Source organism: Elephas maximus, chromosome 3 (genome assembly GCF_024166365.1).
Source record: "Elephas maximus indicus isolate mEleMax1 chromosome 3, mEleMax1 primary haplotype, whole genome shotgun sequence".
Classification (NCBI taxonomy): Eukaryota; Metazoa; Chordata; class Mammalia; order Proboscidea; family Elephantidae; genus Elephas; species Elephas maximus.
Window position 1 is genome coordinate 214,001,026 of NC_064821.1, and position 14,530 is coordinate 214,015,555.

The 14,530-nt window shown below is 37.6% G+C and overlaps 1 protein-coding gene across 2 annotated transcripts in view; it reads left to right on the top strand.

Moving 5' to 3' along the window:
• KIFAP3 (kinesin associated protein 3) overlaps positions 1-13,204 on the top strand; it is a 267,451-nt gene extending 254,247 nt beyond the window's left edge. Inside the window, exons 20-21 of one of the 2 annotated variants that reach the window (XM_049881271.1) lie at positions 8,871-8,939; positions 12,763-12,847. In XM_049881271.1, the coding sequence (XP_049737228.1) occupies positions 8,871-8,916 (46 nt within the window). In that variant the 3' untranslated portion in view covers positions 8,917-8,939; positions 12,763-12,847. Of the gene's footprint in view, positions 1-8,870; positions 8,940-12,762 lie in introns of both variants that reach the window. The other variant, XM_049881269.1, reaches the window with a different exon arrangement.
• Positions 13,205-14,530: the final 1,326 nt, after the last annotated feature.

Here is a 14,530-nt window from a genome sequence, read left to right on the forward strand (position 1 = left end):
AGAATGGGTGGTGAAAGGCGGCAGTTCTAAATACCAGCTACGACCACATGACCAGTTGCAGAAACGAGGACCGTGGTTGTTATTGAGCATTTCTTCCTCGTATGTGTACATCAATTTTTTTTGTTTTCTTCACTTATAAAATGTAAATAGGGCTAGTGCTTTTTCGGTTGTATGCATGTTAATTCTATCACGTTAGGCACAAGTATGACTTTGTAATGGTCTTTATTTGGAGATTGTGTATGGTTTAAGGAGGTGTGTACTGGTGCCAAGTGGACAAGATGTGGACTGTGATGGTTAAGGTTGTGTGTCAAGTTGGCTGGGCTGTGATTCACAGTGGTTTGGCAGTTATTAATGATATAGTTTGGCAGTTATGTAATGATGTAATTTGGCAGTTATGTGATGATGTAGTCATCGTCCATGCTGTGATCTGATGTTAATCAGCTAATCAGTTGTGAAGGGAATTTCCTCAGAGTGTGGCCTGCATCCAATATATATATGGATGTTCTGGCAAAACTCGCTTGTTCCAGCTCGTCATCATCTGATCTCTGATTCTTGAGACTTGAGCCCGTGGCCTGCCAGTTTGCCTTCTGATCTTTGGACTCATCAGCCTCCACAGCCTGTGAGCCAGCAGCCTGCCACCTGCCATCTTACTTGCCAATATTGGATACATCAGCCTTCTCAGCCCTTGAGCCAGCAGCCTGCTATCTGACCTGCTGATCTTGGGTTTGTCAGCCCCTGCAGCTGTGTGAGTCATGGGAAGCCTCCAACCTGATTTCTCACCCACAGATTTGGGCCTTGCCAGCCTCTACAACCACATGAGCCATTTTCTTGAGGTACATAAAAATATATATATATATATACTGTTCACTGGCTTTGCTTCTGCAGAGAACCCAGCCTCCAGAGAACCCATGGCATTATTTTAGTGCAACAACAATTAGTATAATTAGCATGCCTATGTGTAGCCATAAATCTCTGTGAGTTATGTAAGAGCCTTTAAAAGCAAACAAGGAGTGGGATGCAGACCCCAAATTCTCATGAGACCAGACTTAATGGTCTGACTGAGACTGGAAGGACCCTGGTGGTCATGGCCCCCAGACCTTCTGTTGCCCAGGACAGGAACCTTTCCCAAAGCCAACTCTTCAGACAGCAATTAGACTGGACAATGGGTTGGAGAGGGATGCTGGTGAGGAGTGAACTTCTTAGATCAAGTGGACACTTGAGACTATGTTGGCATCTCCTGCCTGGAAGGGAGATGAGAGGGTGGAGGGGGCTAGAAGCTGGCGAAATGGACATGAAAAGAGAGAGTGGAGAGAGTAATTGGGAGTATGTAGCAAGGTGTATATGGGTTTTTGTGTGAGAGACTGACTTGATTTGTAAACTTTCACTTAAAGCACAACAAAAATTACAAAAAAAAAAAAAAGCAAACAAGGAAGCATGTACAAGAAGCATACCAGGTGTAACAGAGCATCTCTTAGCTTTCTGGATTGTATGGCACAAGTCAGAATTTCCTGAGCGTTTGTAAGGAAGGCCCCGTCATGATTTTCATATGTCCTAACAATAACAACATCAAATATATACTATAAGAGTGCCTACCATTCTTGTAAGAGACTTGGAAATATTTCAAGGCATAAAGATGTTAAAAGGGATAGCCATTTCTTATTTTATAAAGAGAAACCATGACAAAGAAAGTTACAGATATACACTGAAACAGGTTCTATCAAGAGAGTTAGAAATCACTTTCAGATATCTAGTTGAGGTTATTGCACTCCACAAGCTTTAATAAAACTCAGGAGTAGTTAGTTTTGCTGAATTTAATGAACATAATTCTCAGTCTTTAAATTAAGGGAGAAAATGCCCATGTACATTAGTGATTTAAAAAAAAAAAGTATGGTATTTTCTTATGTTGCTTTAAAATAATTTAAAATGCAGAAATAGGGCTCAAGTTAGAAAAATATTGTTAGAATCACATATTTCTACATTAAACTCTACGCTGAATTTGCTGGGTATTGATGCAGTGTTTTCCCAAAGGGCGGATGGCCATAGTCTGTGAAGACAACATAGAAGTACCTTGTTCCATCATCAGAAGGCTGACAATCTAGTTGATCAAAATGACTTAAATCATTTAATCCGTATCTTGACAACCTAAAATTAGCCTGAGACCTAAGTAGGAAATGAATTCGCCTTTTTAAATAAACCTATTATAAAGCAGTCAATTTTTATTTTCAAAGATCAAAAAGTTTATGAAATTTAAGGGTAGAGATTTACTTTAGTGCTTATTCTTCTAATGCTAAATGCAATGTCAGTGTATCACACAGTATTCTGAGATCCTAAGTGCTGTAGTAAATTACTATTAAATATCTGACCTATATTGATTATTGATTGCTGAAATTACTGAATTAGTGTTTGAAATTATCAAATATATTCTAACACTGTGGAACTAGATCTTTAAGAATATCCCAAAGAATAAGGCAAGACAATGCCTTTTTGTTGTAGATTTGAAATTATGAATACATTTAGAATCAAGTTGTCAGACGTCCTTGATTAGCTATTTAAAAACATGTACTTCTAATGTTTAAAATTGGAAGATTATTTAGCCTAAAAAAAATTGAGACAAATAAATGAGTAAGTGGACTATGACATAAGTTGGAAACTTTATATTCAGTTTCTTCTGGTAATTACTTGAGATTTTAAGACAAACATCAGTCTACCTCTTACGTGAGGTAGTAAAAGAAAATGAATAATTTCAGAAATATGCCAAAATATTGCCAGACTGTATTATTTATTTAAGGACTTTGGAGACAGGAGTTTTAACAGGAATTTCTCATTTAGGAGAGACTGGTGTACGTCCACAGGGATAGCATGTACGTTAGATGGCCGTATTACTTCTTTGATTACGTACACGTCAGATTTCTACCTGCTTTATAATGAGAGACGGGGAGTTGATATAGCCCACTTTATATAGTACTCATGATAATTTTAGATTCTCTTCCTTCTCCTAACTTGTTCATTTCCATGGTGTTTTATTACTTTCTGTTTGGTGCTTGAGTTTTAGTAACTGAAGGTCATTATTCATGTTTTAACTGGACGAAAGAGTTTTTAGTACTAGCATTAACTTCTGAATTATGTTTGAGGTCTTAGATTTTACAGCATGTTTAGTTTCTTTTCATTTCTTATTAGTATTTTTCAGTACTTAATAGTCTCCTTCCCCCACCTCTTACAAGAACTCTCCTCTGTTCAGCATCAGAAGCGTTTTCCTCTCTGGCATGTGCTCTCTAGATCCCCAAGCAGTATAAGCAAATTGGAAAGTTCAGCTGTCATTCTCAGAAGGTCATAGATCACACTAGCAGCCGGAGTAATCCAAGAGGTTTTAAGTATCATAGCATTTAGTTTAAAGTGAAATTTGCTCTGACAGGGCTGGCAGACCAATAGGAAAAAGAAATATTTGTGCTTGAAGAAGTGCACATGTAAAGACCGAGAGTATAACTGATGGCTGGAAGTGATTTCAGTCTAAAAAAACAAATCATTAAGAGAGTGCATAGGGGTAAAATACACAGTTCATATTTTAAAGAGTCTCAAAATGAACCAGCAACTAAGGTTAGCATTACATAGTAATTAGTCGTGGTGTTCGGGCTTTAACTCACTCGGTTCCAGACAGTATACCATACCACTTTCCTCACACCAGTGAGACAGCGTTGCTACTTACGTGACACTCTCTACTTTAAGCCTACAGCAGTCATTTTGTACCTGAAGAAGCCAAGTTGTTATGACAGATTATAAAGAAATGTGGAACCAGTAACAGACAAACAGTTATCCAAAGGAGGTGCTAATAACTCAGTTTATTGACCCAGGGGTTATTTAAGCGGCTCAGAAAGCTCCCTTACCATTTGGTGGTGTGAAATGAGGCATGGCTTGATATTATAGAACTTCTAATTTCAAGAAGTCCATGTAGCTAATTGATGAAATGCAAGTTAAAGATTCCTAGATGGTATACCTTTATTAAAAGGTCAAGATAAAAAGCCTGAGTCCATTATAAGTTTAAGCCAATATTCACTTCAGCTTGGTAATCACAGCAGACAACTTCCTTTAGATACCTAGTAGAGTATTATTTTTCTGTTAATTGCTACAAATGAGGAAAAAGAAAAAAAAATTTTAATAGCTAAGATTATTTTTTTGAGCCCTTGTTCTCTTCAACACAGCCAATTTTTGAGTAGCAGAAATACAAGATTGATAAATTCAGTCCTTGAATTGCAGAGCAGATAATAAGAGTAAAATCAAAAGAATTTCCAGCCAGGTGGTAGACTGAGCTGACTTAGAAGGTCCCTACTATATAGATATATAGAAATGGTGGACAAAATAAAACAAAAACTTCCCAAACACGGCCAAGTTCACAAGAAAGATGGAATGCCCCAAGTGCCAAAAAAAAGACAAACCACTCACAGGAGTACTGAACTAGATATAGGTTGTATGGTGCAGGAAGGCACAACCAAGTTCCCTGTGTAGCACCTGGAAGTTTAAAGGAATGGGTTTTTTCCTCAGATGAAACCAGGACTAGATGAATCTAATTCACCATCCCAGAAAAGCAGCCAAAACTTGCCTTAGGTGGGAGAGGATACTCACTCGTGAGAAGGAGAAACCACAAGCATGCTTCATGCACATAAGATGTGTTCTATACGTCTAAGTCAGGGAACCCCAAGTCAAGAAATTGCCATTCAAATTGATTCAGGATGATGAAACCGCCAGAGCCTTGATACATTATAAACAAATACAGAACCACTCCGTAGAAATATTTCCAAAGACCAACAGACAAATAAGAAGACGAACAAACCTGAAGTTGAATGCACAATAAAAATGTACAGAACACGTGAAGAAAGGACTGTCGTGAGGGGAATCATCAGATGCAACAAGCAAGAGTTAGGACACCCAAGAACTTGAGCTAGGACGAGACTCTCAAAGGGACTGTGAAATGCAATTAATACAAAGGAATAGCAAACTTAATGCAATGATGATACAATATGAAAACGTACTAACTATAACTTCTCAACATAAAAAATATAACCATTAAAATAGACTCTGAGATGGGCTAAACAGCAGATTAGGAGGCATAGTAAGAAGAGAAGTGCAAATTGAATGAGTTAAGAGAGTCATGAAGTAGGATATCTTTACCATTCAGAATAAATTAGTGATATTTAAAACATACTCCCTCCATCATTAGTACAAATTAGTTTTTAGCTGAAGCATCTCAGTATAATAACTAAAATGATCTGTTTCCAAGGTGGATTTTTTTTCTCCTTAGAACCAACACATGTCCTTAAATTTTATTTTTTATAAGCTCTAAATGAATACTTTAAAGACAGCCTCCCACTACTCATGTCATTTTATTATTTGCCCTTGATTTTTGGAAAAATGTTACTTAGTTTGATTTCACTGAAAATACAATTCTTTTATGATTTTTTAGCCTTTTAGTTTTATCATAACAACAGGAAAATTGGTAATCATGCATATAAAAAAAAAAAACTAATGACAACTAAACTGGATATAATTGATGAAACTTACTAAAAGACTGCTTAACTGCTCTTGGATTTCATTTTCTCAATAATACAGAGGTTTAAGTGCAACGGAATGAGTAATACCTTTGAACAACCTAAAACATATATTTATTACATTTAGGTATATAGAAACAAGATGCCGTTGACACAGGCTCAAGGAAAGTTTTAGGAGCTATCCTGTAATAATAGTACTTGAACAAGCATGTACGTTAGGTTTTTCAATGTCCAAGACAATCAGCATCTTTTCTTCTAACCTATCATTTTCAGGCGCCCCACATTCATAAAACATTTTTGTATATGACTGATAGAAAGGCATTCTTATTTTGCTCTAACTAAATTCTTTCTCATTTATAAAACGAAGACATTGATTATCTGAGAAAGCAATGGAATGGAAACCACATTCTATCAATGTTAAATATGCAGAGAAGTTGAAATTCAATAAACCTTGCTTTAACTTTTTTAAGTATATGACAGTCAGTGGTGAGGCAAGCTCTCCATCTAGTGGCTGTTGTATAAGTCACAAACCTTTAGTTCTAGATTTAATAACACATCAGGGCACAGTGGTGAAGAGCTCAGGCAGCTAACCCAAAGGTTGCAGTTGGAATCCACCACCTGTTCCCTGGAAACTCTATGGAGCAGTGCTACTCTGTCCTATAGGGCCATGACTGGAATCGACTGGACAGCAACAGGTTTGGTTTTTTTGGTATACAAATGTTAAAGGAGCCCTGATGGTACAGTTGTTAAGCGCTCTGCTGCTAACCAAAAGGTTGGCAGTTCAAACCCATCAGCCACTCTGCGGGAGAAAGATGTGGCCACCTGCTTCCGTAAAGATTGTAGCCTTGGAAACCCTATGGGACACTTCTGCTCTGCCCTATAGGGTCACTAAATCGGAATTGACTCCACAGCAATGGAATACAAATGTTAGATATTATTTTATAGACATTATCTCATTCAGTCTGTACTTCTTACTATATTTAAGAATTTCAGGGGGGAAAACGTTCTCTTCTGCCAGAATAGCCTAGCCATTCCTATTGAGTATAGAGACAAGCTACTGCTGCAATCTGATTTCATCTACATGGAATACCGTAGCCTCGTGGTTATTTTATTAAGCATCATATTAAAGGGGCAACCATTGTTTCATCCCAATTAACTATAACCTTTTAATTTTTGGACAATTTTGAGATTTTTTTCCCTTCATTCTTAGTTCCCATCTAGTAAAAGTGTAACAGAAAAACCCATCTCAAAAGAGGTAAGATGCCATTCTTTGTTGAGAAACATAGCATAGTTGATCGCTGCTCTTTCTGCCAATGCTCCTCTACGGCTTTCATTACCTCACGTACAGACATCCATAATTGCCTCTCTGCCCACTTTGCTACTTCACTTATCTTTACAGAACTAAGCCATTCTCCTTAAAAACCACTGACGCTCTTCAAAAGCATATAGTTCTTAGCCTGGCAGACGAAGAGCCTCAAAATATGGTCCCAGCACCTCCCTTTCCAGCCTTACCTCCCACCACTTGCTTACGTCATAAACTAACCACAACAAACCATTTGCTGTTCTTCGGCTTTTTTTCTCTCTTGCTCAGCCTGCCGTTCTACCAGGAATTTCCTCGTTTGTGACAACCTACTTGTTTTTTAAGGTTCATCCATACTTTTGAATGCCCATGCTGGATGGTAGGGAAATAGCAGTAAGGCAGCCCTTGTCCTCCATGGTGCTTACATTCCAATCGGGGAGAAAGACAATAAACAGAGTACAGGGTCAGGAAGTGGTAGATGAAAGTAACTCTGTGAGGCCTGCTTAGTTTCCTAGATTCTATTGTAGCAATTTGTACGTATCCCCAATACTCTTGCATCTATTAAATATTTCATCCTCTTCTATTCTTCTGTAGCAGTTTATATGTATACAAGATAATATTATTATCGGAATATTTGTTGCATATTAGTGGCCTCCAGTCCTTGTGGTCAGTGGTCATATCTTATTTATCATTGCCTTCCCTGGACTATGTCTTTTGTATTTTTCATTGGTTCCAAACACTGTACTTACCACATTGTAGGAATTCAATAAATGTTTCTACGGTGGTTGGATGGATGGATGGAAAGACAGATGTATAAAGAATCACTATAACTTAGCTCTAAATTTTCCATGATGAGTTAGGCCTAAACTGAAATTACACTGATGTCGAATTTATAAGCTACTTAGAAAAGAAGATAAACATACTGGTTTTGATTCTGTGATCAATATATTGGTGTAATTGACAAAAAGAATGAACTCTTCCAGAAAATTATTAGCATATTAAACATACAGTGCTATAAGAGCCTGGAAAGTTTCCTCCCAAGAAAGTTAGCTCATCTTAAGTCCTTTTACTTGACATCCCCAAAAGAATTCCAGCCTTTGGTATTATGTTATAGATCACAAAGATGGGTAATTAATAAGAATCACTATTCCCCATTTTTAAATGTAAACACTGTCATAAAGGATTTTGTCTTAGGGAGAATAGATCTTTAAAGGCAGACCCAAACTAAAAAGATAAAACTCAACATGGTAGTTATAAGTGAAAATTGTATGTCTGTGACAAGCACACAATTATACACACACACACTCAATGTAAGCCAACTTTGCCATAATGACTCCTTAACATTTTTATTTAAAGTCAATGAAGTTTTAGCGTCCGTTAATAGAGGGCCTTAATCCCCATTACCGTCAAAGGATCTCAGTATATTCTGTACTGGTTTCAGACCATGTCATAAACATCATGATAATTTCAGCTTCGTTATTTTAAAAGAAATACTAGAAAATCAAAATGATTTTAGAAAGGCTATGAGATGGTAGAGATCTTGGACACCATGTCATGAAGAATAAGTAAAAGAGGGCTGTGAGGCAGGCATGTCAAAGAAGAATTAGATAGACTTCTTGTGTGGTTCCAGAATGTATTCTAAGACTAATAGAACTAGAGTTCAGATCAGTGTAATAAATAACTTTCCAACAGTTTGATGTGTCAGTTGTCAAGTGTCCATAAATGAAATGAACTGCCTTGACGTAGCAGTGAGCACTCCAACCCTGGAGGTATTCGGGCAAGAGCTGGATAGACCCTGCCAAGAAAGCTGTGAATGGAAGTGTAGACAGGATTATTTCTAAAAAAATTTTTCAAGTCAAAGATTCTATGCGCCTAAGAAAAGAGAGCTTGGCTTGAATTTTCTGCCTCTTTCTCCTTCCTGTCGACTAATATGTTCATTATTTGCTCGCATGCATAACGTCTTAGAAGAAAAAGATTTGTGTTGCTTTTATCTAATTTTAATAAAATATTGATACTTTTCACTTATGCAGCACTTTTCATCCAAGGATTTCAAAGTGCTTTACAAATATGCACTAATTAAGCCTCACAGACCGCCAGAGGTAGGTGGTTTTCTTCCCTTTCTACAGGAATGTCACCTCTGGCACAAGTCTAATAAAAGCCTGAGAATGCCCGGGACTCCTCACTGGCTGCCATCTCTTTGCAGTGTGCTGCATGCGAAGCACCACTTTCATGTTGGGATTTCTTTTCTCCTTCGAATCATCTCAAATTTAGAATTCTAATGAATGCTGTTAAAATTTTGTTTGAAGCCTTATAAATGTTAAAGATGATTCAGTCTTCTCGCTGAATGAGAATTAGATTTTTTAATTTTTTTAAACTCTAGATATGGTTTTGTATTTGTTGTTGAACTTTAAACAAATTTTTATATATTAAGAATTTGTCATCCTTCTAGGTACACAGAAATCATTGTTCTTGAAACTAAAATTTAATAGATTTATTTGTTACCTTACCTGTCCCAGTTATCAGTGCACAACAAACAGTAACCATTTTCTTTGGACTAGAATCCTGTATTTTCAAGAAGAGATATTGCATTTTGGGATTTTTCTAATTCATCAGCCCCAAATATGAGGATAAAGGTTAAATTGCACTAAATAATTAGTTTTGTTTAAAAAAAAAAAAATAGCATAGTAATGGCATACCCTAGTCTGGAGGAAGACACAGCATTTCATGTGGGTTAGCGGGTGTCTGTACAGAGACACCCACGGTGCAGGGCTGGATTGAATTCCCACGTAAATAGCCAGATGTGCAGACTCTCACCTGCAGCAGAACGGTCACGCAGCACGGGTTCCTTGGCTCTCACCACCCCGATTAGGGCTGTGACTGCCTGTGATAATGCCTGATCTTAGTTGAGCCCTACTGGATCAGGATAGCGGTTTTTGCTGTGACACTGCCTTTTTATATTCTTGGCTTCCGTTCCCTTCCAGGAGAACTTGCATGAAGAATCTATATGCTTTCATTTAAAGGAATACCTCCTATTAGGCTCTCCTGCTTTTGAACCAGACTCAACATTAGCAAGGCTAGGTCCTTATTCCAAGGGAGAAAGTAAAGTAAATGTCCATGTGTCCCAAAAAAATATGTGTCCAGGTTTTAGCATCCTGAAAAAAACAATTTTCCCATTAGTAGTCAGATGAGAGACTTTAAGGAAACATACTATTCTGTTTCAGAGTCATTTTGTTAAGATACCAGTTGTACGGATATAGTTGATTTTTCATAATACAAAAGGACCTAGGACCTATGTCAGGGTACCCTCCACATTGGCCATAATGTTTTAAATATTATTTTTTTTAAACAAGTTCATCTGTGATACATGAAGGATAATTCCAGAAACATTCATAGTAGTAGCTGGTTTCACATTTTCACCCATGAAAACTTTTCCCTGGTGATATCTATGGAAGTTAAAAAAAAACTAAGCCATGTCTGTATACTGTACTACACACAGGTGTCTCTAGGTGAATTGCCAACTATATAAATAAATCTTTACCAAGATGATCTCAAGACTCAGAGGCTCAGAAACTCAGACTTACCAATGTTCCAGGGTTAGTCTTTCACTGACATGGATGTGTTGATTCTTACTAATGTGATTAGCATATTTAAAAAATATAAAAACAGAATGTCCATTTGTTAATTTACATTGAAATGTATAACCATCAGGCAGACCAGATTATATCTAAGCTTATTTTTTACCCTGTTGGCAAGCCACATGGGAAGTTTGCCTATTGATCATAGAAGTTAAAAAAAGAGAGTTACGCAATTTGGATGTATAATGATCTCAGACCCTGAACTTGTTAAGCCCCCTTCCTCAATTAGGATCGGATAAGCCTAGCAAAAAGGACTTTGATGGTGTTGTAGGTCACCATCTCCCAAGGAATGCTGGGGTGCGTACCACCAACATGGCCTTTGAGAAGCTGCTTGTTCTGTGCTGTCTTGGTTGGCAGACTCCCTTCTGATAACCGTCATCATCTTTCAGACAGAATCACAATCATATTGGTATAAGGTCCCCTCTGAGTCGTTCTGTTCTGAAGGTACCTTTACATATTTCTTCCCTGAGTCACTCTGTGCCTCTTGTTTCCGGGTTCTTCAGAGAGATCTCACATAGTCCCTAGAATTGACAAACAAGGACAAAATTAACTTGAGTTTAGCATACGTCTGCTGCTGCTCCACCTCAGGGAGAGGTGCTACAAATGTGGGGAGTGGCCGAAGGCAGGTCATAAGAAGAAAGGAGCTGTATAATCAGTCCTAAAATAATTAAGAGTCATTTAGAGACATATTTGTTAGCCTTAGTGCTTTAGGAGAAAATATGTCAGCACCAACTTTTCCTCAGATGTTAAAATGGTACAGGTGGATCTTAGCACATTAATTCTTGAAATATCTTTAAAGGCATTTCTAGAATATTTCCTTACTGTCGTCATCATAAAATTTAATATCCCTCTCTTCCCATGGGACCAGAAAGGGTAGGAGGTGCTTATTTTTTACCATTTCAAAATAAAATCCAGACTTAAAAATTTCAGCCAACTTTTAAAAATTACAAACAGAGTTTTTCATATAGGAGGAGCACAAAAAGATTGATTTTTCCAAGGCCGCTGGTAAAAATGCTAACCTGAAACGTGTCTCAAAAACTTCGTTTCCCTGAGAGGCAGATTCGTGTGAACAGTGTGCCCTAGACGTATTGTGATTCTTTACATTTAGTCTTCAGTTTTACCCCAGTCCGCACACACACACCACACACAAATTATTTAAAATCTTAACATTTTAACAGTTCCTTCTAAAATGTTTTAATTTAACCTCACTTTGAGTTGTGAGAAGTTAGTGCCCATGTGCGTATACTTTTCAATCATTGAGATTCTGCTGAAAAGTGTCTTTCCATCTAGTGCAGTCTCAAATAACAACTCATTTAAATACATTTATTTTTTCCAAAGCTTATATTTCTGCATTGTAAATGGTTTTCTTTGATTGAAGATAATAAGCTCACTAGCGTCCACTGCATGCGCTATGCATGAGCATGTTACAGCTGCCATATTTGCCTGGCAAGGTACGTATTTTGTCATTTTGCTAAGTGTTGGATAAATTCCTTGATCCTTAAAAAGTGCTTTGGAGAACAGATTTTCTTCTAATAATTTATTTTTGAAAAATAATAATCATAAAGTTTAACCACGCTTCAAGCTGTCTTTCAACTCTTTAATAGACTAGAAACATTAGGCCAAAGCGGGTTATCTTTGGGCTTCCTTACTTCCATAGAGTAAGGTGAACCTGAATTTGTAATGTCTCAGCGTCACTTGAAAGAAACGTGTACTATGTAAGTAATGTTTTACTCTGAGGAATCAGTAGGACCTGCAAATGCAACCTGGCTGACTTTCACATTTTGGAGAATCCCTTGTCTTTTTCTCCCAGTCGTAGGCTCGTGGTCTGATTTAGCCCCGGGGCTAAAACTGAAATTGCATGTCCCTACAAACAGTGGGTTAATCCTATATCTTCATATAAAAAGGACATCCTAATATTATAAATTAGCAAAGCTCGGCTTACTACAGTTTTAATGTTATCATTCCCTAGCAATGTGTTTCCTCATATTCTGATATAAGAACTATATAAATGTAATTTATTAAATAAAACTTTTTGACCTGATTCTTTCACTTTGTCTCGAACAGTACCTGCTGACAGAGGTTTCCAACATTTTTAACACACATTGTTAGAAGTAAATATTTTATTATACACGTTTTTATGGCTACATTAACTTTACAGTTAATATCCGCATCATTCACTATCACTGCTAGGAAGAGAATCGTGGATGTAAAACTCAGCCTTTCCACTTAACCCATGTTATAGATGTATGGTGAAAACATAACTTACAGTGCCTTTTTCTCTTTTTAGCCTTGGAATGGATGGCTTTGGCCAGCCGGTTGGCATTCTTGGACGCCCTACCACCGCTTACGGATTCCGCCCTGATGAACCCTACTACTATGGCTATGGATCTCGATAAAGTCACCCCTTTGCACATGTACTCTCTGCTTAGAAGAAACCTGTGTGGGTTGGATTAACTTTGAATCTTGGCCTAATAATGCATGTTAATACTGCTGTAGGTCTCTGTTTCTTTTACGTCTCCATGTTGTTAGCTTCAGACCCACTCCAGCCCCTTGTGTCTTGTGTTAAGTACAGTGATGCAGACACTGCCCTCACATCACATCTTGATGCCCAGTTTCATTTCCCACAAGACTCCAAAGTGAATGGCGAAAAGTTCCTAGACTGGAAACAAACAGTACATTATGTATATGAAGTGACTAATTTAATTTCCATTAAAAAGAAACAAAGTACAAATGAATGAGTAAAAGTCATGTGTTTTTATTTAATGCATTTCATTAGTGCTTACATGCCTATTTATGGTGCACATGAGTTGTGTGTTTTCTGTTCTTCTTTCCCACTTGTAAACTTGAGTATTTCATGTGATATATGCTACCTTTAAAGTTTATAAAGTGAATTCACATTTTTTTACCCCCTTCTATTTGCCTGTAGGGTTCCTTCCCATAGTTATTAACTATCAGGTTTCAATTAACAATGGAACATATGCCATAAGTTACATTCTCTATAACTATAGTCTCTTTCCCCAACGTGTCTGTCAGTTTGTCGTACTGTGGGGGCTTGTGTGTTGCTGTGATGCTGGAAGCTATGCCACTGGTGTTCAGATACCAGCAGGGTCACCCACAGAGGACAGGTTTCAGCTGAGCTTCCAGACTAAGACAGACTAGGAAGAAGGACCCGGCAGTCTACTTCTGAAAAGCATTAGCCAGTGAAAACCTTATAAATAGCAGCAGAACACTGTCTGATATACTGCTGGAACATGAGCCCCCCAGGTTGGAAGGCACACAAAAGATGACTGGGGAAGAGCTGCCTCCACAAAGTAGAGTCGAGCTTAATGAGGTAGATGGAGTAAAGCTTTTGGGACCTTCATTTGCTGATGTGGCACGACTCAAAATGAGAAGAAACAGCTGCAAACTTCCGTTAATAATTGGAGCCTGGAATGTACAAAGTATGAATCTAGAAAAATTGGAAATCATCAAAAAATGAAATGGAACACATAAACATCAATATCCTAGGCATTAGTGAGCAGAAATGGACTGGTATTGGCCATTTTGAACCAGGTAATCATATAGTCTACTATGCTGGGAATGACAACTCAAAGAGATGGTGTTGCATTCATCATCAAAAAGAACATTTCAAGATCTATCCTGAAGTACAATGCTGTCAGTGATAGGATAATATCCATATGCCTACAAGGAAGACCAGTTAATACATCTATTATTCAAATTTACACAGCAACCACTAGAGCCAAAGATGAAGAAATAGAGGATTTCTATCAGCTGCTGCAGTCTGAAATTAATCAAACATGCAATCAAGATGCATTGATAATTACTGGTGATTGGAATGTGAAAGTTGGAAACAAGAAGGATCAGTAGTTGGAAAATATGGCCTTGGTGATAGAAACAATGCCGGAGATCGAATGATAGAATTTTGCAAGACCAACGACTTCTTCATTGCAAATACCTTCTTTCACCAACATAAACGGTGACTATACACATGGACCTCGCCAGATGGAACACACAGAAATCAAATTGACTACATCTGTGGAAAGAGACAATGGAAA